The 27581-nt window shown below is 33.3% G+C and overlaps 1 protein-coding gene and 1 long non-coding RNA gene across 7 annotated transcripts in view; one reads left to right on the plus strand and one right to left on the minus strand.

Annotated features, from left to right (window-relative positions):
- Nucleotides 1–15190, plus strand: part of LOC143243908 (coiled-coil domain-containing protein 63-like) — a 76874-nt gene extending 61684 nt beyond the window's left edge. For all 5 annotated transcript variants that reach the window (XM_076487683.1, XM_076487680.1, XM_076487681.1 and 2 more), the window contains exon 10: nt 11588–15190. In XM_076487683.1, coding sequence (XP_076343798.1) covers nt 11588–11786 — 199 coding nt within the window. In that variant the 3' untranslated portion in view covers nt 11787–15190. The remainder of the gene's footprint in view (nt 1–11587) is intronic.
- A 4146-nt stretch (nt 15191–19336) lies between these two features.
- LOC143243909 (uncharacterized) lies at nt 19337–25816 on the minus strand. Of its 2 annotated transcripts, XR_013024809.1 has the most exons (4): nt 25542–25816; nt 24673–24969; nt 20850–20921; nt 19337–20267 (listed from the first exon to the last, which is right to left on the minus strand). It is a non-coding gene; the product is annotated as an uncharacterized LOC143243909 (long non-coding RNA). The 2 variants fall into 2 exon arrangements; XR_013024808.1 differs by having other exon boundaries at nt 19337–20921.
- Between the last annotated feature and the right edge of the window lie 1765 nt (nt 25817–27581).

The raw sequence follows: 27581 nt of genomic DNA on the forward strand, positions 1-27581 counted from the left end.
TTCCAGGTACCAAAAAGATTTATAATGGTTATATTACATGCTCTTTCTCAACAACTGTTTGTGACCAAATTCCTATATGCCATGTATCTCCTTTAACTCAAGGTTTATTTTTTGTGGCTGCTGATTTATAGACATTGCCAGTAAAAGTGATTTGCAATGTTTGTCCACAGACTGCTTTTTCATTCTCTCTACATGCTGAGATAAGTTCTTACTCAAGACACTGTCAGATAAGAAGGGCAAAAAAAACCCTTTCACCACCTCAACAGATCACTATTTTTCACTTCTTTGTCTGATCATATATTGATCATGGTCATTTTCAGTGAAAGTCTTGAAGATTTTTGTTGCCTGAACTAATGCTTTTAGAGATGCTAAACAACAAATTTTTATTCTGGGCCTCTTCTTGAAGGTTAGGAGTTTCTTGTGAGTCATGTCTAATCAGTTTTGTCACATTTCTGTCTTAGCAGCCTAATTGAATTGCCTGCTGGAGTATATTATGCAGACTGGTGTATAGACCTGCAACAATACTTTTAATCTCATGTTATATGCAGGATCTATCAGTGTTTTTATCTGAGGGCTTTGTCTTTCCCCTCTAGCTATCTTAAGCAGTTCTGTTAGGTTACACAGAGAGTTGAGTATTTTCATTGCTACATTTCAGGGTCCCTTACTTCATTTTCATAGGATCCCACTATGTGGTAAGTGTTGCCCAGGCAGATGAGCTTTTATCAAATCATTTCTGCATTAGCAGTCACTAATTCAATATATATATATTATACAGTTGCAATGGACTCTGTAGAACTGTGGTGTTTCATAAGATCATCTTGAGGCTGACTATCAAGAGTAAAGCATAATGGAATCCTGTCCATCCCTGCCAGTCTTTGGATTGAATAAATTGTGATCAGTTTGCTTTTAAAAATATAAGGAACTTGATTCACCTATTACACTGTCTCTAAAACACTGTTCCTCAGAACTTTTCAATGAGCATTACTCCCCAAATTCTACTAGTGGTGTTAATGTGCCTTTACTACATCTGGTTTCCAGTCACAGTGGTGGCAGATAGAGGCTCTTCCTCAAGAATGTTAGAGTAAATTTCCTCCACTCATGGAGAAGAGGGGAAAATTTGGAGCCCCCATACCCATGCCTATAGATGTTTTTACCGATATATCTGTAGGAAAGGCACCAGTTTATGCAGGAACCTACTTGTAATGCAGGTTCAGATTTGATGCTAGACTATTCAGTTGGGTTGAGCGTAGCCTTTCTTTTTGTTCAGTATTGGTTCAGTACATTGTTCATGGAAAATGGTCCTTGATTGAACATGGGTGTTCCATGTTCTTTTCATAATTCTGGGGGCAAGTGTAATTTACCTCACCAAAAAGATTGGAGCGTGAGGATGAGTGTTTGTAATTCTAGACTGGATGAGTTTTGTTTCCTCAGCTTAAGTATGGCATACAAGTTTCAGTTATTTTGATACTGGGATATTATTCTTTCTGTATGGATAATGTCCTCATTTCCCCTCCACTTTATCAAGGTGGGACTCTAGCTGTAAGTGTGAGAGATGCAAGTATGTTTTAGAAGTTAACATTTTTTTTAAATTGAAAATGTATTTCCAGTCATACTTACCTCCTCTCATATTCTCTCATCTTCTTCCTAAAAGCCAGTGTAAGAAACTGAGATTGGGTTAGTTTCAAAAGCAGATTGGAATAAAGTACTTATATACTATAGTGGGATGGAGGGCACATTGATGTAGGTGGATAGTTTCATGAGATAAATATTGCCAAGGACAATTAAGTGAGGTATAAAAGAGTGGAGCAAGTGAGCAAGAATGAGAACAATGCTTAGATGGACAAAGGAAGAAAATGTGGCAGTCTAGAAAAAGCTATAAGTGTGAGAGGAGACAAATGTTATTAGAAATACATTTTTGGTTTAAGAAAATATTGACTTTCTGGTTTAAAAGAGAATAAATGCTCTAATATAATGGGTAATTGAAAGCTCAGATTTCTTTCTAGAGATATTTTGTATATGTGCCATCTCATCCTCTGAATACATCTTACTGAATTGTGTTTTGTGTCTATTTGTGTACAATAAAGAATTATTTATGTTCACAGTCAGATGATATTCAGTTTAGTCAAGTAGGGAGATCAGTTACCACTTTTGTAGTTACTGTTATTTTGAAAGATTATCATTGTACCTTTGAGAATACCACAGAGTGCGATAGTCAGGGGAAATTTTGGTGCTGTGATCCCAGGATTTCTTACTACATAGCTTTCTGTACTTTCCTTAATGTATGTATCTCTGCAATTCTTTTTACTCCCATTATGAATATAAGTGTGTACTTCGAAAACTCAGAAATGACATTTTTCAGACAAAGGATTTATGTGCTAGAAGATGAGTTAGTTACCAAACATTATTTGCAATCTAAGAAGGTGGTATTATCACTGGGACATTGACCTTTTTCCACTGATGCAAAGAGCCACATTTTTGGCGTCTCTCTGGCCAGAGGATCATGGAAACCCAAAATTAGGGATTTTTAGGTTAATAATTTTGTTCTTTTTCTGAATATGAATTTTGATATGCAGGAGGCACAGATGACTGAAGATTGTAAAGCAGTAAAAAGTAAAAAGACAGTGGAGTGCTTCTGGTGGACAAAAGCAACAATTAGAGCTGTTATCTCATCAGTAGAGACAGGAAACAAATAGTGGAGGAAATAGTGACCCATGATAGAGATGAGACTTTCACAGAGACATAAGGCAAAATGCCAAAATCAGTAGAATGTACACTTTTGAGATCATATGGAACTTGTTCACAAGTTTGCCTTGGCAACTCATCTCTCTGTTGATAGAAAACAAGGACCACAAACCTCTAAGCATTAACACACATCAATATCGCAAGTTTCTCAGTCGTCTATGAGTCAAGATATTGCAGGAGATGTTTTGTTCCATCAGCCATTCCATCTTCCTCTGTGAATATTTAGTTAAGTCTTGACCATCTAGCAGTCAACTTGATCAAACATTTGAATGATGAACATCTCAGTACCTGGGATACATTAATAGCTGAGTTGCACTACCATTTCAACAAGGTAGAGAACTAAATTGTCTCTTGGGTCAAGATCAAAGCTCAAAAGAGAAGAACCAACAAAAATTTGGCTGCTTAGGCAAACAATTTTCAACAACTTTATGGAAAGGCATACCCCACTATGGCAGCTATGGATCCCAAAGAGATATCCTTTTACACAAGTTTGTTAGAAGCAGTTTCCATGGCAATAAAATTTAAAATTTGACAAACAGGTTATAAGAGAAAAAGAAGCTTGCAGTGACATCTACATTGGCTCAGTCTTGGTCATAATAAACTTCAGTAATGCTGGCATAAAGAAAAGCTAAAGTACAACCCTGAGAACTCCTGCTGCAAGCACTTTCCATTACCTCAGCAACCTTATCATTGGATATCAGTGGGTGGCCAAAGTTTCCTAGGTCCTCTCAGGATGGGTGGGCTGAAAGGGCAGTGGAGTAATCTTTTGAAGAGTAATCTTGGCAGGAGAGATGAATTGTGTACTATGTATGTGGAGTACCAGATTCTTCCATACAAAATTAGCCATATCTTGTTCCCATTACCACCCCTCGGTGTGGATTCCTGTACATGGTGAGGGGATCTCCAAGGGAGGGTACTGTTCTGTTTGCCTCCTCTTGGATCTAAACATGTTTTCCACTTGTTTGCCATGTGTAGCGACCCATGAAGGGGAGGAGAGGATCCTGGTGGTTTAGGGGACCAACCTTAACACATCACTTTGGTCTTGAATTCCTGTAGACAGACAGTCTTGGGGTGGCCATTTTGGATCAATTGGCTGGTCCACTTGGGGTAGGGTCAACCAAGTACCAGTGTTGGATGCTCTCAACAGGTGTTGTGGACATTGTATCTGATGCTGGTGTTTGGGTATAGAGCTTACGAAATCCTGGCATTGCTGCAGTGTCCTTGTTTGACATTGTAGTGCATCCCCTTGTAGGGCTCCATGGTGGGTGAGGTCAGTGAGCACTGAAATTTCCTTTTTTATTATGGATCCTCCAAATAAAAACTTAAATGAAATAGTGAAAAACAGTCCACAGGTAAACGACCTTGTCATGAAGATTCTGAGCAGCAGTCTTCAACATCTGTAACACCTATTGTACCTCATTTTCTTATCCTACATTCTCTTTCAGACAAACCTTTGGGCAAATGTCTCTCTTTTGAATTCAGAAGGTACTAGAGGGACTTGCTGGCTCTCCAAAATCAGTAAAGAAGCTTTGATCTGGTGACATATTGGTGGAAACATCTACATCTCAACAAAGTGAACTCCTCTTGCATTCCAAAACAATTGGGGATATACCTATTGAGGTTACACCCCATGCTACTTTGAATTCATCATGAGGAGTTATTGTTCAGAGGGGTTTGAAGGAAATTCCCAAGTCAGAAATTTTTGCTGGTTTCTCCACTCAAGGAGTTTTTGCAGTGAGGCGTATCTCCACTCGCAAAGATGGAATTACGTTGCCGACCAATATCCTCCTTCTGATATTTACATCACCATGTCCACCTGCCACCATCAAGGCAGGTTATCTTAATTGCAGGGTATGGCCATACATTCCAAACCTGCTCCGATGTTTCCAGTGTCAGAGCAAGATCCATGGAGGTCAGTAGACCTCCCTCGAATAAGGACAGTAAGGAACAAAGACGTGGTCATAAACAGAAGTGTTCTCCACCCAATTTACCTACACATAAATAAAAATGGCCACCTTGATACACTGGAACTGTCAAGGTTTACATTCTAATCTGGATGACATCCAAACACTGATTTTTTCCTACCATCCTGAATGTCTTTTTTTATAGGAAACATTTCTAAAACCTGCCAATACAGTCACCTTTCAGCAGTTTTCTTTGTACAGAAATGATAGGCTGTGTAATGGATGAGTGCATGGAGGGGTGGCACTGTTGGTTGATCAGCATGTGCCCATCCTGTCTTTGCCACTCGACACACCCTTGGAGGCTGTAGCCATTAGTGTTTCCTTGGGTCATATCATCACTGTTTGTTCTCTCTACCTGTTGCCTGGAGAGACATATGATCAATCAGACCTTGATGCTGTCATTGAACAGATGCCATCTCCCTTTTTAATTATGGGGGACTTTAATGGACATCATCCACTCTAGAGAAGTGCTGATATTGATAGGAGAGGCTGCTCTGTAGAGCATATGCTCTCTGATCACAACCTTTCTCTTTTCAATACTGGTTCTTCTTCTTATTTTCATGCACCTAGTCAGTCCTTTACTGTTATTGATCTCTCAGTTTGCTCCCCTTCATTATTCTCCCATTTTTTTATGGAGGGTTGACAATAATCCATGAGGCAGTGATCATTTTGCTATACTTTTGAGAGAGACTGGCTGTGGTCAATGGTACCCGACCCATGTGCTCCGGTGGAAGCTGGATCAGGCAAACTGGCCCTCTTTCACTGCTCTCACAGAACTTAATCTTGCCATCGTCTGTAAGCCATCAATAGATAACTGTGTGGCAGCAGTAACTGACTGTATTATTGAAGCAGCTGCTCAATGTATTTCTAAAACCTGAACACGTTTTCCACTATATTCTCGTCCATGGTAGAATCCTGCCTGCCACATGGCATGGAAGGCTCAAAAACGAGCCTGGGATACTTTCTGTAGATATCCCACACTCTTGAACTGCATCGCTTTCCAATGGGCTCGTGTATATGTTCGGTGGGTAAGACATCAAAGCTAGAAGGAATCTTAGATTACGTTCACAACCGGCATATCTTCTATCACCAGGGGACAAGATTCGAAAGGTCAGTCGGCAATATAATTCTGTCCCCCTCTCGATCTTGTTATATGATGGCCAGGAAGTAGCTGATACCCAAACCATCGCCAATACTCTAGGTGAAAGCTTTTGCTGTGTATCTAGCACTTTTGCTTCTTCCTCCACCTTCTTAGTCATTAAGACTAAGGCAGCGCCATCACCTCTTTCCTTTCGAGCTGATAGTCTCTGTGACTATAATCGTCCCTTTACTCTGGTGGAACTCAAACTGGCCCTTCATCGGTCTGACAGTACATCAATTTGACCTGATGATATACACTATGAAGTGCTGCACTATCTATCTCCTGCTGCTGATGCTATTCTTCTGATTGTTTTTAACTGGATCTGGCAGGAGAATGTTTTTCCTGATGCCAGGCTATTGTCCTACCTTTCTCTAAGCCTGGGAAGAATCCCAAGATTCCTTCAAACTACTTTCCAATTGCTTTGACAGAGAGGATGGTTAATGCTCCTTGTTTGGTTCCTCGAATCAAACAACCTCCTCTCGCCCACCCAGTATGGGTTCCGACGACAACGTTCCACCGTGGACCACCTGATTTGACTTGAAACATCAATCAGAGAAGCATTTCTCAAATGACAACATTTTCTATCAATTTTCTTTGACATTGAAAAGGCTTATATCCCTTCAACATGCAGATATGGCATTTTGTGAGACCATATATATGAGTTAAGTGGCCATTTGCCCATTTTTATCAAAACTTTTTTAATGAACAGGAGATTTCGAGTTTGTGTGGGTTCGACACTTTCTCATTCTTTTCTACAGGAACTTGGAGTCCCTCAGGACTGTGTTTTGAGTGTCAGACTTTTCAGTACAAAAATTAATGCCATCACTGAAAAACTCCCTCTCACTGTTGCAAATGGGCTCTATGTTGACAACTTTTACATCTCATGTCAGTTGTCGAACATGAAGTATATTGAGAGGCAGCTACAGACTGTCCTCAGTCGTTTACTGAAGTGAACCATTGCATGCAGCTTTAGCTTCTCTCTCTCTCTAAAACCGTTTTCATGCACTTTTGCTGCCAACAGGGTGTTCACCCTGATTCTGAACTCTGTATCGGTGAAGTTGTGCTGCCTATGGTCCGTGAGACAAAGTTCTTAAGGCTTATCTTTGACCGTAAACTGACCTTTATACCACACAGTTGAGTTACGATAATTACAATTATGCTACAGAAAGTCCTTTACAACTTGTCTTGATGAAGTTTTTCTCTTAATGTTGTAGACTAGATGTAAACATTGGTTTTATGCTATTTATGTTGTTTTTTTTAAACTTTGTTTTGTTTTACCTTAATTTCCTTTTATGAATTTTACTAAATTTACTTTAGTTTTAACTTTTTACTGGATGTTTGGTGCAGATAGCCTAGCTGCTTTGTGCCATAAAACACCAAAGCAACCAACTAATCCCATCACCACAGGAACTACAAAAGTAATGAAAAGAATGTCTGCTACTAATGCTGCTTCATTAAAATAACAGACCTTAGATTTGGTTTGGCCACCAATTTGTAGGCACAGAAGTCAGTTTGTATCCCTAGTGGTCAGCCAGATTTAAAGAGGTTAATAGGGTTTAGTGCAGGTTTATAAACATCTGCAGAGGTGAGATTAAGTTCTTGGTTGATACAGTAGTTACCAAAACTTTGGTTGATCTTACAGTATATAGACAAACACTATGAGCAAAGCAACCACCATGACCATTTGATACAAAGTTTATTTTGACTAGTTGTGACAGGTGACTATAGTAATAGTATAAGTAATAGGATACATGAGTATATATTAATGGTGTTGAAAGATGAAGTAATACAATGATTAGAGAGTGATTCATCTTCTTTAGTAGTGACTAACAGTAGGAAGTAGGAAATTACAAGTATATGCCTTTGTTTTGGGCAAATGAGTGCATGGTAACATGTTTTGATACCTTTTTATTACTGTATAATTAGAAAGTGCTTGCTGGTTCAGCATTTTATACCAGGCTTCTGAATGCTGGCCAGTTGGTTTAGATGAGAAAAGCAGTTTTAAGACTGCTTTTAGCAGTCAAGATGGCTTGTGTGAATTAATTGTCATACCATTTGCCCTTTGTAATGTGCCTGCCACTTTTAAGTGTATGATAGAAAACATACCTGACCTATATTGATGATATCATGCATTTGCTATTGAAAACTTAGGCATGGATTTTCATGGAATGAGAAAAACTTGAAATTGAAACCAGGGAAGTGCTTGCTGGTACATATACAGGTAAAATTCCTTGGTCAAGGAATATGTCTACCATTAACCCTTTGAGATCAGTGTTGTTAGGGGCTGGTCTCAACCTACAACAGAATGAGAAATGTGAGGATTCATGTCATATTACATGCATTGATTTTAAAGTTAATTTCACCAAAACAAATTGCACCATTTTCTGCACTACTTACAGCTTAACTGTAGTGTTAGTAGACTGAAGAGTGTGACCAAGAATTGTTTTCACTTGAGTAGAGTTTAGTCAAGAATCTGGTGTTAGCGTATCTGAGAACACAGTCTATACACCCTTAATACTAATTGAAATGATCCAGTGATAATGGAATTAAAATAGTATTGACCCATCTGTAAGATAGTACAATATTGTACATTAGTGATTTGTTAAAGGCTCCTGAATATAAATATTACATGAAAGAATGGGGGTAGTTGTAGCATCTATTAAGCATAACTGTTATTACCAGTATGGTAAGAAACTCACTATTTGAGTGAGTAATATATCAGTGGAAAGACACATGAACTTTTGGTATTCTAAATGGTCATCACATTTTGTATATAAACTTTATAGAAGTATGGCTTTATCATAGCTTATTGCTTGGACCAGCAGTTTATAAATACTGAAGTTTGTCCCACCAAATTGTTAGAGCTTTTCCATTTGTTAAATGTTCAGATTGTGGACACCACATGGCTGTGAAAACCATTGTAGCAACAGTAAAAACTGAGAAATATACTATGATGCATATAATTTGTGGCACTTGTGTGACAGTTGTGGGTATGATAAGGGATATTGTGTCATATAAATGCTATGATTGGTTTGCAATATTTACTTTGCCTAATGGTCTACAGTGCTTTCAGGCAGAAAATCCTTTTAACATTTCATATAGTTATTTGGTGTGCTTGAGATAATGCTTGAAAGTTGTTTTTTTCTTGTGACATTTGCTTCATGGTTTTTGACAATTGTGTGTGTTGTGCATGATCAGAGTATAAACAAGGATAAACTTGATTAGAGAGTTCTAGGTTCTCCAGTACAGAATTTAGCTTGGACATGTCTGGTTACCATCCAGGGACTGAATGAGGTAATTGGTTGGAGCTGGTTGTAATCCATTACTTAACTAAATGAGCCAAATATTATACATACTGGTTCATATGTCAACACATTTCATTACTAATGTGTTAGCTGAACAACAGATGGCATGATCAATGTTCCTAAAAAAATATTTAAATAGATCAAGGGGCTAATTCTAGCAACCAGTCACATGTAGTTGTATAATATCAGCATTTGGTGTGTGATGTTGTGCACTTTGCTGCATGAGCTTAAAAAACATTTTATCTGCCTGTATAAATGTCACTTGATATTGTAGCTGTTACCATGTCACAATGAACTTACACTACTAACTGAACTCCTGACCTTTCAGAAAACATTTTCAATCCTGATTTAAGCTAAATTAAACAGAATTTAATTCTCATCCTCTCTGACTGCCTTGTCTTACATTAAATTGTATTAGTCAGAAAGTAAGCTGTTTCTGATTATCTTGTACAATTCAGTATTCTCTGTAATTTGGGAAGAAGCACCATTAATATTCTGAGAGCAATCTTAGGTCCAACCAGTGGAAAAAGATACCTTGCTTCAGAGATTTTTAACATCCAGTCTTTCTCACACACCACAATAGCCTCTCTCTGCAATCTAAAGATGAGATGTTAAGCCACTGATGTAATCTCTGACTTGAACCAAGCCTGCTTACTTCATAGGTTATGTAGTTAGTACAACCTATGTTTGTACCACATAGTGAACTTCTTGATTTTATTTATTTTGATAGGTTCTTTCTCATTTATATCATATTAATGTCACACCAAGAAATTGTGGGATTGTTTATTTATAAAATACATACATTATATTACCTATCTTGACTGATAGCTATTATTATATTTAACATTTAATTGGTAATGTATGTAATATTACTCGTCTCTTTTGGTAACTTAAATGGTTGTCATTCTTAATTTAATTTTAAAAATACTGCTTTTGAATGTTACTTCTATAACAGTGGTGATGTTACCCTTCAATTTGATAACTTGAACATTGTCAGTAAGAGTTTCATCTTGACAATATTATGTAAGAATGTTGTATCTGAAATGTGTATGATACTACTGTTTTTCATGAGATAACTTAAACAGTTAGCTTTGGAATTTCATTAGTGTTAAAGTGAGTAACTAACTTGTTGTAAATCTTAAAATTATTTTTTTTTGCAAGAGTTTTCATTACAAACTTTATGATTCAACTTTAAAGTTTTATGTGATAAAACAAAAATTATCTAATAATATAACAAAAGGACAACCTCTTATTCACATCATCTACTGCCTCACTTATGTTGTACGTATACTGATAATTAGTCATCAGTTGAAACACTGAACCTTCACCAACAGTTCAATGTCCTTTCTGAGGAAAGGAGCCAAAAACTGTACACAGCACTCTAAATGAGGCTTTACAAGTAATTTATACAATGAAAAAATAATATTCCTTGTCATATATTCAATGTTCCTATATATGCATGTTGGCATTCATGTACATCCATTACATAAACTATAGGTTGATGCGGAATATTGAGATCATTAGCTACTGAAGACATTGCATTATTGTTATAATTTTATTTAATAAAGTTATAACAGTAATTCATAAGAATAACTGATTTTTATTGATGAACACACTATTTATGTAAATTGGAAATGCAAATGTGTTTGAAGTTATTGTACAGTAATAACGTTTATATTGTTCTATAAACATAATGTGGAGTAGGATTTGTAATAAAAGTATATTAAATTTTCTCCCTAGCATTGCTTGACATTCTATTGCATATTTAAAATGTATCAATGCAATATTTAGTGTACATAATCAAAATAATTTTTATTACACATAAAAACATAACTATGGACTTTTAGGAAAAAAGTATTTCAGTGATGCTTATGTTTTAAAAGTGACAATTCATAGTAAATCACAATTTGTAACTAAGTTTTATTAGTACCTATAAACCTGTAGAAAGGTGAAAAATCAGATTTATTCCCTTTTTCTCTTGTGTGCATTTCAATATAATTTTTGTTATAATTTATAATGAAACTTCCTTTCATACATTGTAGCTGCTTTACATACTGGTGATCTGTAGAGTCTAGTGTAAACTCTCCAAGTATTCTTATTATGTGATAAAGTACAAATTAATCTCAAATCCATGATAAAATAAAAGTCCCTCATTTCTCAGAGCATGAGTTGGATGTATATTTCAAATAATTAACTATATATAATATACGTTTAAATAATATTAGGCTAATGTTAGTCCTTAGGGACTATACTTTAGATTGTTTATGTTTGCTATATGTTTTAAATTGTTTTATGTAAATTTTTGCCAATTCTGAAAAATATACTATTTACCTGCTCTATTAGGCCAATTCTATGAAATTTTCGCTTTATTTCAAGTCATTCTGTTTCTTAATTGAATTTTTATTTAATTAAATATTTTTATACATTTATTTCAGAGAGGAGTTTGACTATGATAACACAGACCTTGATGGAACAGAGCCACTGGATGAACATTATCTTAAATTGAGGGCAGCAAGTATTTTGGACAAGAATACTTCTGTAGAATTCATTCCACATGCTCAACAAAGAGTCATGTCAAGTAAAGGCACCAATGATTCAGAAAAAAAAAAATATTATTTCAAATCAAATCACTAAATTTGTAAATACTACAGAAATAATGTACTGTGGATCTATAGAGTATCTCATCCCTTTTGTAAGATATTTTTTCTAAACTATATTACACATGAGTACCTAAATTTCTCTTATAATTTCCTAAAATTTCTGTGGTAGGACTGATAAGTTTGAAATGAAACATGCATGTAAGATCCAGCAAAATCATTCATTAATTAAAGAATAAAATATCTAACATTGTCTATTGTACAACAGTTCTTTAAATCATAATCTATTGTTATTGTTAACATCATCAAAGAAACAATTACTATTGTGTTGCACTGCATCATGTTACTTTATCATGTAGTATAAATTGCAGGTTCTTTTTACACCTGTAAGCTTAAGAATATAGTGTATAAGCAACTAACCTATGTACATACTTTGATATATTAAATATATTTAAAAAAATCTGTTTCTAAATAAATGTATTAAGTATTATTGAAACAGTCCAAATATCTATAATACTGAATATCCTTTATAATAGGAAATTGTAGAAGATAAAAATTTAATTTGTCTCCATGCTAGACTGCAAAGTTTTATAATAGACTGTACTACTGTCACATGTAGTTAATGCTGGAGACTTGAAACATGGATGAGGATTTATTCAAAACATCAAGTATTATACTCAAAACTTCAAGTATTTGTAGATTTGAAGAGATACTGATATATTAAAGTTGATACTTTTCTGTGTGTATATCAATTTATGGTAAAACTATAATGTATGAAGTGTAATTATTTTATTACCTACCTTATATCCCACCATTCTGCAACAAAGAAGTAGAAATCTTTCAAGCTTCACAGATGGACCTAGCTTTAATGTTTTTTTACCTTCCAGCTTTTATTTCTTGTTAGATTTTAAAATGAAACATGCCATCTCATCTTGGAAATCAAAACCTATGCCATTATCAACTGAGTTAATGTCAATCAGTAACTTTCATTTTATAATGTGGTACCTTCAAATAGTAACTGTTCCTGGATTTACTTATCCTTCAGAGTAGAAAATTGTTTTTATTTCACTTTGTTGTAATGAATTGATAGGAATTTAAAAAAATAAAATATTACTAGAATGAGAGTGAAATCTAACATTACCCAAAGATAAAGATGTATGTCTTTTATACCTTAAGAGTAAATATAAGTTTAGTTTCTGACATGTGTATAATATACAATATTATTGAGAAATTCTTATTTTGTTATTTGGATCAATTAGTCTGGAGAACCATCATTTTGGTCTTTTTAATCCTATTATTTTTAATTCTCTAGTAGTATAATCATATTTGTAGTTAAGATATAAAGATATCATTTAATTTTATTAAAATGTTATGTATTAATGAAAAAGAAAATGTAAAGGTTGAAATAGCCCATTGAAATATAACGTGTATAAACACGTTAATAATAATAGACCACAAGCTTTCCAACTCTGAAAAGAGCTCTTTTTTAGGTAGCATCACAGCACTAATAGAAAAAATATTTAAAAAAATTGAAATTAACTGTTTGGGAACAATTTGGAAACAAACACTTCAAGGTCATATACTCATATTTTAGTTTTCTCACACAATTGATTTCAGTGGTGTTCTGTTTCCTGTGGAAACAGTCATGAAACCCAATCTTGTCTGGAAACTCCTATATTATTTCATTAGTTTTATTAGTTGTAGGTGTTCTTGTGTCAAAGTTAACTTTTTTAACATTTTATATAATCCATTAGCAGTCCTCACAATGTAGTTGATTTCTTCACCTCCGAGACACTAATGTAAACATTGCTATAGAATATTCTTCTGACCTTTGGGTGTCTTGTGTTAGTGTTTTTATGTTCACATTATTGAGGATTTATGTGTTTTACCCAATAAGAAAAGGTCTAGCATGGCCAGGTGGTTAGGGTACTCGACTCTTAATCTGAGGGTTGTGGGTTTGAATCCTTGTCACACCAAACATGCTTGTCCTTTCAACTGTGGGGGCATTATAACATGATAGTCAATCCGAGTATTCATTGGTAAAAAAATAGCCCAAGAGTTTGCAGTGGGTGGTGATGACTAGCTGCCTTCCCTATATCGTCTTATATTGCTAAATTAGGAATGGCTAGCACAGATAGCCCTCATTTAGCTATTTAAGAACAAACAAGCAAACCCAACAGGAAGGATAGTAATGAACTTTAGTGAAGAGGGTGAAAATTTTGTTACAGCCTTCTAGATATAATCTGTGAATTTTGAAAGTTTGTTCCCACATCTATTTATTGGAGAAAACACAACTTACCTTTATGTCTTCTGATCTAAAGCACCATGTATATGATGCATGAAACTCACAGTAACCAGCAGCTGCTGTGTGAAAATCTACTTGGTGATGTATTTGTGTTTCACATTTTTACTTCTTTTTCTCTTCTATTTACCTGTTGCTACCTTGTTTTACTTGTAAACTTTACCTAACATACTTTATGAAATATACTCCTACTTAACCTGAAAGTATTCTAAGAAGTTTGAAAAATTTTCTGTACTTTTTTTTAATTCAAGTCATCTTTAAAATACATATTTTTACTTAGTCATTATCCTGGTTGGATAATGCAATGTTCCATATTTATATAAGCCCTCCATTTTGGAACGTTTGCTTTAAAAGCTCTCATGAATCAGTTGGAAAGCTATATTTGCCTATGTTACATTTACACTCATCAGATATACACTATTCATGATTTTCACCTGATCTTTATATCTCTGGCACTGATTTGAAGGCTGTTGAAATAATGTAAAATGTTTTAAGTATGATGGAATAAAACAAACACATATAACTTACACTAATAAAACACATGGTAATAATAGTGCCCAAAAACATATTCATAGATAACTAAATATTTAGTTTGCAAATATCACACTGTAGTATATTTTAGGCAATACTTGTCAGTTTGTAGTTAATTGGCCTTGCTTTATATATTCATTTGTGGAAGTAGTTTTTATTGATAATAAAATTTTGCATGAAGATAGGCATTGTTACATTCTTAAAAGAATTCTTGTTGCCAGATTCCTTTTTCAGACCTTTCAGTTGCCATTCTGTAATATTAGGAACTGAGACATGCAACTTCTTTCTTACAATGGCCATCTAACTGTTTCTGCCTATGCTTTTGAGAGGTGTAATTAGGCTCATTTTCTTTAGCATCTTAAAACATAAAAAAATTATTTAAAAATTGTGTTTTTATTAATTTTTTTCAGAACTCTGGTTCGGCTTTGACAAAAGTCACAAGAGCTCAGTCTTTCACCCATTATACTGTAATGTACACTTTATGCCACTGCATACAGTGTGGTGTATATACAAATGTATATCTTAAAACTCAGCATCTAATGATTATTTTTATCAGGATCTTGAAAATTGCATTAATATATTAAGCTTTAATAAAAATGTTTTCTCAATTTTTGTAATGAATTGTCATTATTTATCTTAACAATGTTTGTTAACTCTGGGTCACAGTTTCTGAATAATTTATTAAATACAGACTAAATACTAACTATAGTAAAACATGGACATGATAGTAGGAATATTTTGTAGAAATATTTTTCAAAATATTTTATCAAGATGCTCCAGTTGGCTATTTTATAAAGACCTACATACCTTTACAGATTTGGCCTTGACTAGAGTCACAAATTCAAATTAGTTTGATTACTTGCTGAATAATTAAAACACTATAAATAACTGGTACGAGCAAATTTGCACTTATTTGAACAAAGTTGAAGAAAACTAAAGATATTGCAGTGTTCAAAACAGACATGATAATGGATGCACATCTAGCATGCACCACAATAGCTAAGACAGGTTCAGTGGTAGGCTGTTCTAAGACATAGATCATATAAGTTTATCACAGTTGCAAAAGGTGAATCAAATGTCTGCTGCAAGGGCAAGGAAGAGTGTAGCCATAACACTTAATGACAGAAGGAAGAAAAAGGCAGTTAGACAAGGTTATAAAATCCAACTCTCATTAAACAGAGACTTTCAACCTAGGGCAATTCACATCTATCTTCAACTTTACCTTGCAATAAATATTATCAGCAAATACACGATATATTAGTATATTAGTAGGAAATCATTATATAAATCACTGACCTCAGATATCAACTAGAAAAGATGCCTTGAGTGGTATAAGAATCAGATACTTTGAACCAAAGATGTTTGATATTGTTATTGTGTTACACTTTACCCTTTTTTATATATATATATGAAAGAAGATGAGTCTGGAAAAAGTTACATAAATCACACAATCCTTCTTGTTTGATACCAACTGTTCAGACCAATGAAGGCTGGAGTTATGGTTTGTAGTATGTTTTACTGCCATATCCTGGGCTTGTTCATCCCTCTAGAAAGCAAAATGAATGCCACAACTTAACTCATCATTAATTCTGATCATACGATCCAGCAGTTTTTCATGCATACACTAATGGGGACAACTACTTCCTAGGTGCTGGTGTTCCCATCTACCATGTTCAAACTGTATATGCATGGTTTAAAACATGATAGAAACTCAAGGCATCTCACATGGTCTTTACAATCCTCAGATCATAGCACAATCTAATATTGGACTTGAAAGACACATTCATCATCACAAGCCCACACCTACCTTGTTTCACAAATTTCATGCAAAATTAAAGACTAAATGGAAAAAAAGTACCTCAAAACATACTCCATCACTTTGTGGACTCTATGTCATGTTGTGTCATGGCTGTCATTAGGGCAAAAGTTAGACAAACCCATTATTAGATGTAGTTTCTAGTAAAGTAGCCATAACTGAGCAACTGTACATATAATTCATGATCAAGGAAGACTGATATTTCCTGTCTTGTGTACTTCCTGGATGGATTCTTTTGGATATATTAATTTTAGATTTTCTATTTTACATATTAATAAAGCTTTATAGAAATAATGGTTAGTTCCATCAATATTATAAACTAAAGTTTATTTAGTTGTGATAGTGATTGCATGTAAAGATAATTCAAACAGGTACATTGCTCATGTGTACTGGTACTTTGTATATGTCGATTGCTGATCTTATTATTGAGCAGTAATGTTTTTTTCTCTTAGTATTTGTTATTCTTGTATTCATATTTAAGAATTTCTTATCAGAAGTAAACTAGCTATATAAATCAGAACTAAAATTATATGTTATTAAATATGGAAGTATTAATTGTAGAGATTGATAAGATTTACAAATATTTCACTCACTGAAAAAAAACACCCTATTGAATCCCTGAGTGAAAAACCAACCTTTCAAAGTATTGGTTATGATATATTATGTGGTTATATATACTAGTAATACAATAAACAGGTGGCTAACATTTCTGTTATAACAATTCAAAAATTTCTAAAAGCAATAACTTTTTCATCTATTACCCACCTGATCACATCAGCAGAGTTAGCCACTGGTCAGATTAGATTATCATTACAAGATTTATCCAGTTTACTTCTTGTCCACAGGTATCTACTTTTGAAATTCTGATAAATATATGCAATTTTTTACAAATATTAAACATATCACATACATAAATATATTTTCAGCCCAACAAATGGTGCTACATATTGATAGGAAGACATGGTACAGTTTCTAAACGTAAAGTATTTACTTTATACAGGTATAACACAGAAAGTAAACAAATAAAAATATTAGGAATTATGAGTTTTAAAGTAAAGCATGTATCTTGCTACAAAAAGTAATGAAACAAGATTAAAACCATAATCACAGGTTTATAAAATTTAATTTTTACATTGGCAGCTTTATACATTTATACGTAGGCCAAAGTAAGCATTACATTTCATAAATTCGTGATTGTGGGTTTAATTCTTGCAAAAGCTATAGCTGTGAGTGATATGACTATTATTCCCTGGACATATAAAAATTTAACAAATAAATAGGAAAAAAATTAAGATTTAATGCTAAGTAGAGATTGTTGGTTATTTATAGAATTGCTATAAATACCAAAAACAAAATAAATGTTGCAATAATAATGACAGAAACAAGTAAAGTGATACTAGTTGAATAGTTTTTAAAACAATTTTCTCTTCTCAATTTGGTTGGCAAATTAGGCTGTTTTATTTTAGCCATATGGACCACAAATATATCCAGCCAGTGTCAATTTACATATTTGGTTGCTTTTCATTGCAGTATTTATTTTGTTGTGGATACTTCTTATGGTAATTTTAGGAATAACCAACCATTCCTATCTTACATTAAAACTTTATTTTATTATTCCTTAATATAAATGGGCCAGTATGCTACATTAGCTAAATATACTTAATCCTGAAAATGAATATATCAAAAAATAACATTTGTAGTGATTAAATTGACCAAATATTTAGTTTTGTTGAATACCTTTGTTATAAATAATATTTTGTGCTGTAATAAATAATATCTTATGAGATTCAGTCAGTTTCAGAAACTTACATTAGTCCAAGCAGCCAGTGAATGAAATCAGTAATAATGCTATTACATACAAAGGCATCCAGGTTAAATCATTGGATGCAGTGTCTATGGATTGCTCTGTAATTACACTATTGAAATAGGCTCTGGTAAACCATCACCTACATACACATTATAGAATTTGAAATGTATTCAGGAAAGACTTGTGTGCTTTTGGTATGAATGTCTTACAGCAGAATCCTTTGAAATGGAAATTACACTGCAGACTACTGTCAAGTTGCACAGTTATCAGGCAGAGCATGGCTGGACATAACAGTATGAACTTTAACAATGTGGTAAAGTTCCAGATTTGTTTTAACATACTTAACCACTGTAGGACTATTAGCCTCTTAAACAATCACTTTGTATATGTGATATTACAAGTGTTTATCATTATGCAGGAAACAATTTGTGGGTAATAACATTGAAAATTTTATTGTCTTTGTTCACAGTTAAACCAACATGCATATCCAAGTGTAAACCTAAGAAGAAAATATAAAGAAACAGTACAGATGATTGATTTCCTTTGTTCAGTCTCTTATTTAGAATGGTTTAATATAAATTATGTAACTTTCTAGTGTTCTACAAAATATGGAAACAAATATTCATTGAACTTCTTCAATGCAAGAGTGATTTAGTCAGAACCAAAACAAGTTCAGTCTTCACCACCTCAGCTTGTTTAACTAAAGTGTGGATGTTACTCAAACTTTAAATTTTACACTTTCATGAAGTTGTGCTGTTCTTTATTATTAACACAGTGAAGTAATTAGAGACTGTATTATGGTGAAGAATGGCCTAAAACAATGGTGACTATCATTAAGAAACAGGTAAACAAAAACAAACTGATGACAAATGAATACGTAGCAATTTACTGAACTAATATTGAGCAAAATCAAGTAAACAAAAACCTACTATGGAATGTGGAAATTAAAAACAAAAAAGTGGAAGAACCTTATACTGTGAAAAATGGCTAGCATTAAACATATGCTTTGGGCTGGAAAATCTTCTGGTAATTTTAAACTTTAATGGAACAAAATAATATCACAAGAATTATCAAACATTGAACATTTGAAATTAATATCATGCAACATATCTAAAGTACTATATGTGTGGATCACAGCAAATCAGTGTTTTTAATATACATATATTTCATTGTAGATAAAAATAAGAATATAAGTTTGAGTTATGTGTTAATGCATTTGAAAAAATGTCACTAATATTAACAAGTAACTGGTATTTATAATATTGCAGAACAACAAGTCACAATCATAAAGTTAAAAAAATAGCTAGCACTCTGGTGTCTAAAAATAAAAATAGAATAAATATATGAGAGTAATAAAAATGTTAATGTCAAAATTAGTCCAGCTAGTCTTACTAGATCATCTGTTGATGGCTCTAACACTTGTCACTGGTTGAGGTAGAACCTTATAGCTTTAAGACCCTCATTATGGAGTATGACAGTAAAGCAGGACTTGATATCCATTATAAATAGTGATGAGTTAAGAAATGGTAATTAGAGATAGTTCTTTAAGCACTTGAAAATCTTCAGTACTATCTTTGATATAGGTTGAAAGAATATATACTAAAGGTGCCATGATTTCATCCAAAACACTAGAAATTACCTCTGTAGGACAATTGCATGTTGAAACTCTATATCCTCAGGGTTTCCGGACTTGTGTATCTTGGATAGAGGAGTAAAATAAAGATGTTCATGGTTCTTTTACAGTTGAGTGCCATGCATCTAGTGAGAGTTCTTCCCTATCTGTTAGTTTGTTTATAATCTCTATTACAGTGGCTTGGTATTCTTTAAGATGATCAGTTTGGAGTTCGTTGAGTGTTCATCATTAGAAAGTTGATGTTCTGTCTCTGCTTCATAGAACTTCCAATGTTATATGATTGTAGTGTATTAGATTCTTTGTTAATTTTTTTCTCATGTTGATCAGGTTTTCTTTAAATGTGCATTCATTAGCGAAACTTATTTTGATAGTTTTACAAAATTTTTGGAGGTTATTTTAAGGAGACTGTTCTACTTTGTCTTTTTACTCCTGAAAATGTAAGAAAGATGCACAAATTTTTAATTATGAGCAAAATTTCATCAAGGATTTCCAGCAGCATTAATCACCCAAATTGTTGTCATAATACAGGATAATAAATCAAAAGTGAGGAAGTGTAAAAGTCGAGTTAAGAAACTTGACAGAAAATTTAAAGCAATTGCTTTGCTTATTATTAAAAGTAGCCCATTTCACAGTAGAGATGTGGTAAAGGTTTCTACTGTTTGAACTTGATATATTTAATTCCTTACATTTATTAATAAACATGAATTTTGTTTCTGTGGGAAACTATATTCTACATCAAGAAGTATTCTAAAAATATTGTAATTATGATATTTTTCTAATTCACGTTTAGGCACATATTTTAATATAATGTAATAAAACTTTAATGTAACTCATGTTTTTATCTGTCACAAATATTAAAATCCTATATCCTAAAATAAATGCTGTTAAATAGCTATATAGAATTTAATGTTAACAACTTATGGTACAATATTAGAATGAATTTCATAAATTAAACTTGGAAATTACTTCGTTAACTTTGTGACATTCCTGGATTATAAATAAATGAATTACCTGGCCATTGCAATAAGAAGCTTGAAGACCTTTTATGTGAAAGGACAAGTGTAGTGAATGAAAGAGACAAGACTTGGGAGTAGAAAAGAAACAGCAAACATTATTAGTAAAAACAGAATAATAATAATAATAAGGTAAAAAGTTAATTACAAACATGAAAAGAACTATTTAGATGAAGATGTACAAGATGAAACTAATTAAAATTAAATAAAAGTGAAAACTGTATTTGATAAGACATAAAGACTAATAACATATACATAGAATGTTAAACTATGTTTCAAACTAAATTATGGGTAAATTATAATATGAATCACTTGCTTGAGAAAAAGATGCAGACAAGACTGTTTTGAATCAATCAAAATGTATTACATTTTAATAATGGAAAAAAAAATGTTTTAAAGGGGTGAAATTACATAATCTGAAAACTTTCCTGTTCACAGAAGGAAAATAGAGCTACAAAAATTACCTTCTTTATAATGTCTTGCTACACTTGTACTCTCAATTTACAAAGTTTTGAATTAGAACTCTGGCAAAATTTAAAAATGTGTTTACTATATGAAATATATATATACTATAAGCAAATGTATATAACACTTCCAAATATTGGTGTCATTAGAACTTATATGTTTACAAATAATCTTGTAATCATGAAATATGTTTTAACCATTGAAATACTGCATGTGTGTTGTATGAATTGATCATGTTTCTTCCTTCTTGTAGTCTTATAATAGTTATTCTGAATTTATCCTTTCATCTGAATAAGAGTAAGTTTCACATAACATTGGTTGGGCAAATCATCAAGTTAATCATGTTGTGAGTTACCTTTGTTCATTTATTATTGTTCAAGTAAGTTGTATGTGCTACTTCCTGTCTAGAACATTATTTAATACAACCTGGTGTGAAATGATATTGACAGCCATTTTTTCTAAGAGATTTTTTCAGGTGATATGTAGATGGTATGGCTCTAACTGTGTGTAATAATAATTATCAGGCATGTCATAGAACATGCCATGATGGAAAAATATGTTTTTTTCAATCTAAGGGTCCTATAATGTGGCAGTGTGGTAAATGATCACAACCAGAGAACTTCCTGTACAAGCAATGGTCAGATATAAGTAAAGTTTAACTACACATTCTGTGCTTGTATTTCATGATAAATAAATAAATATGGTTCATTTTGTCTTACACATGTCCAGTTTCATTACTCAATTTAACATCAACTCTATTAAGCAATAGTTCCAGTATTACCTCATAATTAACATCTTGATCGAATTTTCAATTATGACATGGATCTATCCAGAGGAGCTCTACATTAATTCAGTTCATCTTATTGCATCACATATGGCCATTAGGAACATTTTGTATATATTATAATAGTTGATTAGAAGTTGTCTGCAATTTTTTATCTGTATATATGTGTGGTCATTTTGTAACCTTCTTATGTTGTTGTTTCTTTTGTTTTTGCTATTAATATGGCCTTTAAAAATATATTCTTGCTTAATCCTTTTGCTAGAAAGTTTAAAATGTATTCGTTCACAGAATTGATTTTAAATAGATTAGTGTAGATGTTCATGTTTAGCTTGTATGCAGTTTTGACATAAATTTACTTTATTCTTGTGACAGTTTCACATTATTTTGGTATTTTTAAGTTTATCTCAAGCTTATCTTACTAAAGAATTCTTCTTCACCAAATGTTTCTGTCTCATCAGCCACATAAATATATATATATGTACCAAAATACTTTCTATTCCCTATTTTTTTTAAGAGGAATGATCATGACATGGGAAACAGCACACTCTGTGAGAATTTAAATGTCAGTATTTCAATACTATTCCTTCAATAGGTTTAATTTAATCAGAGCTAACTTGTACAGTGTCCAGTTTAGCACAGACATCTCACTGATTGAATTGGTATAAAATTTCATATTTTGTCCTGTGCTGAAATGTAAAACATTTTGTCTATTTGTAAAACCTCATTGTCCAGTCACTTCCTTTAATTCAAAGTCATGTATATAATCTGCAATCTGTATACTAGAACAAGTTATAAATTTACCTGTATGAATCAATGTACCTGAGAATACTACATTAGTCATTTTCAATAGTGTAACACTTTTATAGCCTAAGTTGTTATGCAAGTGAGACATCTTTTATATTTATAAATTAATCCTTTTACATGAATTAAAGTATTTATTAAGTACAGAGATATTCTACTGTTGCCAAGAAGAGCCCATTAAAGTTGTACATCAATAACCTACACAATATTTTCAAGTACATTTCACTGCCACCACTTTCTTATTGTACAATTTCAGTGCGTTTCACTTGCAAGTGACTAATTGAGTAATCTTCAAATTTAGCCATCTTTATATTCTTCAAGAGTATGAAGGCAAAAATGAAGGGTAATTACTCTACCTAACAAATTCTATGGGAGGGCTATGTATTGTTCATCGTCCGCCTGTTGAGGTTTTTACAAGTCTTAAACAACTGTTCATCAAGCACGATTATGTGAAATTTAACCACTTAGTCAAATGCGTGAATACTGTGCTGAAGACAATTGAATGAGCTAAACGACAAGAAACTAATATTAAGTCGTCTTAGGTAAACAGTTTCATAACCTTTATTGAAATTAAAGTTTAATTTGATATCAAAGCTTTATTGATAGTATTTGAATGATTGTTGGTTTTTAAAGCCTAAAATTATAGAAAGAAATGAACATTGTAAAAATAAAAATAATACGAGAAATCTAGCTGATTTAGTTATAGTGAAAAAGTCAGGAGTAATATTTAATGAATAAGATTAGGGGTAGTAAAGGCTATAATCTGCGTGTGCATTCTTCGAATACAAATTACTGTAATTAAATTAAATGTAAATATACTCATATAAAAGAGTTTACTATTGTAATTTAGACTGAACGTCATACAGATATTTATATATTTACCTACTCAATGAAATTACCACAGATGTAGCGAAAAAGTCGAATACTAGTGTAAAATGCAGACATACGCTACTTATCTGTAGATTTTAGTTGATGTTTCTTTTTTCACACGCGTTAAGTCGCAAACACTACAACATTCCTTCTGTTGCACTTTAACGACCTACGACAGACGTGTGCTTTGTGTGTTTCCGCGCACGCTTGTATCCATCACCCAGAGCTGGCAGGTTCTATTACTGTAATGTTTGGTGAGGTAACTTGAAACTGCCCTACAGTGTGCATGGGTCATTTTGTTTTAGTTTCCATTTTCTCCTTTGTTCTGGAATAGGGCAAATTTCAGTTTATATAGAATTTTGGTGTTTATCACATAGGGTAGGTTGGTTCCATTACCATAATTTTCAGTGTGGTAACTGATGGTGTATATAGGATATTTTGTTTTATGATGTTTGTCCAAGTAGGGTATACACTGGAATATGGCACATTTTCACTTTTGTTTGTAAGGTTTTATTTTAGCTTTGTATTTAAAGACAATTATTTAATCAGTTAAATGAATCAATTATTACCTTCCCTAAACCAATTAATGTGTGTATCTGTGTGTTTTCTTATAGCAAAGCGACATTCTGCTATCTGCTGTGTCTACCGCTGGGAATCAAACCCCTGATTTTAGCGTTGTAAATAGACTTACCGCTGTCTCAGCGGGAATACTAATTAATGGATCTAACATCTAATGAGGTTACTGGGATTTAATAGCACAAAAGAAGAAGAAGATTCGGGAACATGTATCTTTTGTTCCTTTAACGGATACCCTCAGCTAATGGCAATAAATTAACGGATACACTCAGCTTATGATAATAAATTACAGAAGCAGATTTTTAGTTGGATTAAAAATTCTTACCTGAAAATTATAAAAAAGTTATTTCAACAACTGTCCAGATGAATGTATTGTAAGCTTTATACGTCACGTGTTTAACTTCATCTAGTTTTGAAATAAGTGTACCTCATCACTGTCTCTTTACTCTTATCGAAAGCTCAAGCTCACATCCATTTTTTAGAAACATGCCATTCACTCAGTTGTCTTGTAGCTTGTGGCAATAAATGTGTTTTCACTGATTTAAAAGTCGAGTGGTCCCAGTAGTTAGCAGCGAAAACTATGGATACGTGAACCCAGTCTTTTATAGTCCCGTAACTGTTACTGCAAGGAAAGAAAATAATAATTACACTCTGCACTTTAGGACTGTAAACTCGTTATAATGATGTAGTGATATTCTAACACTCGGTCAAACAAGAGTTGCCAGTGGGCGTTGTTCACTAGCTAATTATCCTTTAATCTCTCAATTCAAAATCAGGGACTGGTAGCCTATGAGCAACTTGCGTGATTTCAAAAACAGAACAATTTTAAATCTGTAATCCAGCCAAATGGTTAAGATGAAAACTAACAACACAGACTCCTAACATTAGTGGTTTTCATATAATCACAGTCCATGTATACACCTACTTATACCTGTTAGCCACACGAGAAACCTTTTGGTCACTTTCCTTTACCCTTACAGGTTTTATTTTATTTTATTTTGTGTTTGTTATCTAATTTATCCTATAATAAAGGTGTTTCATTTAATTTGTTGTAAATTAAACTTCTTTGTAATTTTAGAGCCAGATATTTGGAACTGTGATTAAATAGAGTGATTATTCTTGCTTTCAGTTTAACTTATATGAGCATCTGTGTTTATGGCAATGCTACTCTGTCTCGGATTTCGAACGACTTACTGCCTAGAGGGATGTAACCAATCAGTAACATGCTATTATCTGTGTAAGAAGACTATCTATCATCTTTATAAGGCGTCCACACACTATACTGCTCGGAACGTATTGTAGTATTCTACGGATTCAAACCATGCTCATAAGTTCTGAAATTCAGATCTCTACCACAGGGACAACCCACGCCGTAACGTACACGAAACTGGTTAAAATAAATTAAATCGTCAGTATACAAGCGCTGGAGCTCTGGTGGCATCCAGGACGATCAGCATGGTGTCGGTATAGAATTCTAAAAATAGTTAACGTAAATTCCCATATGTGGAGTGACAGGGTAACATGAGTTTGGCTGGATTATAATGGATCCTGGCCAAGTGCTTTTATTTATTTTTAAATGGCCTGGCATGGCCAAGCGCGTAAGGCGTGCGACTCGTAATCTGAGGGTCGCGGGTTCGCGCCCGCGTCGCGCTAAACATGCTCGCCCTCCCAGCCGTGGGGGTGTATAATGTGACGGTCAATCCCACTATTCGTTGGTAAGAGAGTAGCCCAAGAGTTGGCGGTGGGTGGTGATGACTAGCTGCCTTCCCTCTAGTCTTACACTACTAAATTAGGGACGGCTAGCACAGATAGCCCTCGAGTAGCTTTGTGCGAAATTCCAAAACAAACAAACAAATTTATTTTTAATAGAGCTTTAATTCACTATAACTTGCAAAGTTAGAACAGCGCATATCTTGTGGTTATTTGATAAAATTTAAAAGAAGGAAGCTACTAAAATACTAAATTCATAAACGTTATTGAATTTTACAATACTGCTTTAAATGTATTAAGAAAGTTCTAGTTTCCTATTGGAAGGCCAATTGATATTTTAGTTGTTGTTTTTTTACATATTTTTTCACTGACTAATTAAGGACACGCTGGATATTACTATTTTTATGCATTTAATGGAAATAAAACACGTTTTGGTAATTGTTTAAAATAGACATAATATTCGATGGTTAAGATAAGAACACTTACGGTTTTTAGTTTCTCCTGAGCTTATAGATTTTTATCACTATGTTAGCGATGGTAATTTGTTTAATTATCTAAAGTCACATTTCATAAGTTCGTTTGATTGTTTTGAATTTCGCACAAAGCTACTCGAAGGCTATCTGTGCTACCCGTCCCTAATTTAGCAGTGTAAGACTAGAGGGAAGGCAGCTAGTCATCACTACCCACCGCCAACTCTTGGGCTACTCTTTTACCAACGAATAGTGGGATTGACCGTCACATTATAACGCCCCCTCAGCTGAAAGGGAGAGCATGTTTGGTGCCTCCGGGATTCGAACCCGCGACCTTCGGATTACGAGTCGAACGCCTCAACACATTTCATAAAACACCTGTCTGTGTTTATCTGCGCAAGGCTAAACTCATATAATGGACGACACTACTCTGTGAATAACTTTGGGGAGGGATGCACTCTTCGTCTAGGAGAGATACATTTTTTTTATTTTTCAGTTAATCAAAGACCCGCGTTATTGGCTCTATTATGTAATTAGTAAAAAAAAAAAGACTGAATTTTCAGAACTAAAAATAGTTTATAAATTAACCAATGAAGGCAAGTGTAACAGTTCGTTTCAAAACTACTTTAAATATAATAGAAATAAGAACTAATGAAATTACATTGGAACAAAAAGGCAAGATATGACATTACTTCCAACGTCATTCGTTCCTGAAAGTGAAATCCAAACAGTTTAAGATACACAAACGTTAGGTATAAACAGGTATATGCACATCCAATAGTAAATATACTCGGAAACTGCATAAAGCAAAAAAGGAAAGATTGAAAAAATGAAAGCATGTTATTCGTTTAGTCGGAAAACTGCATTGATGTCTTAAAACAATTTGTAGGATATGTTGTCTGTATTGGCTGTTCTAATTATATATCCAATAGTTTAACAACATATTTACAATTAAAAGTAATTCTTGGCTCAACTTAATATACCTGTCTCTTTCTGTAATAATTGACTTTGAAATTAATATTTAACTTTGCATTACTAGTTATTAAATTGACTT

The sequence above is a fragment of the Tachypleus tridentatus genome, chromosome 2, assembly GCF_004210375.1.
Source record: "Tachypleus tridentatus isolate NWPU-2018 chromosome 2, ASM421037v1, whole genome shotgun sequence".
Lineage (NCBI taxonomy): Eukaryota > Metazoa > Arthropoda > Merostomata > Xiphosura > Limulidae > Tachypleus > Tachypleus tridentatus.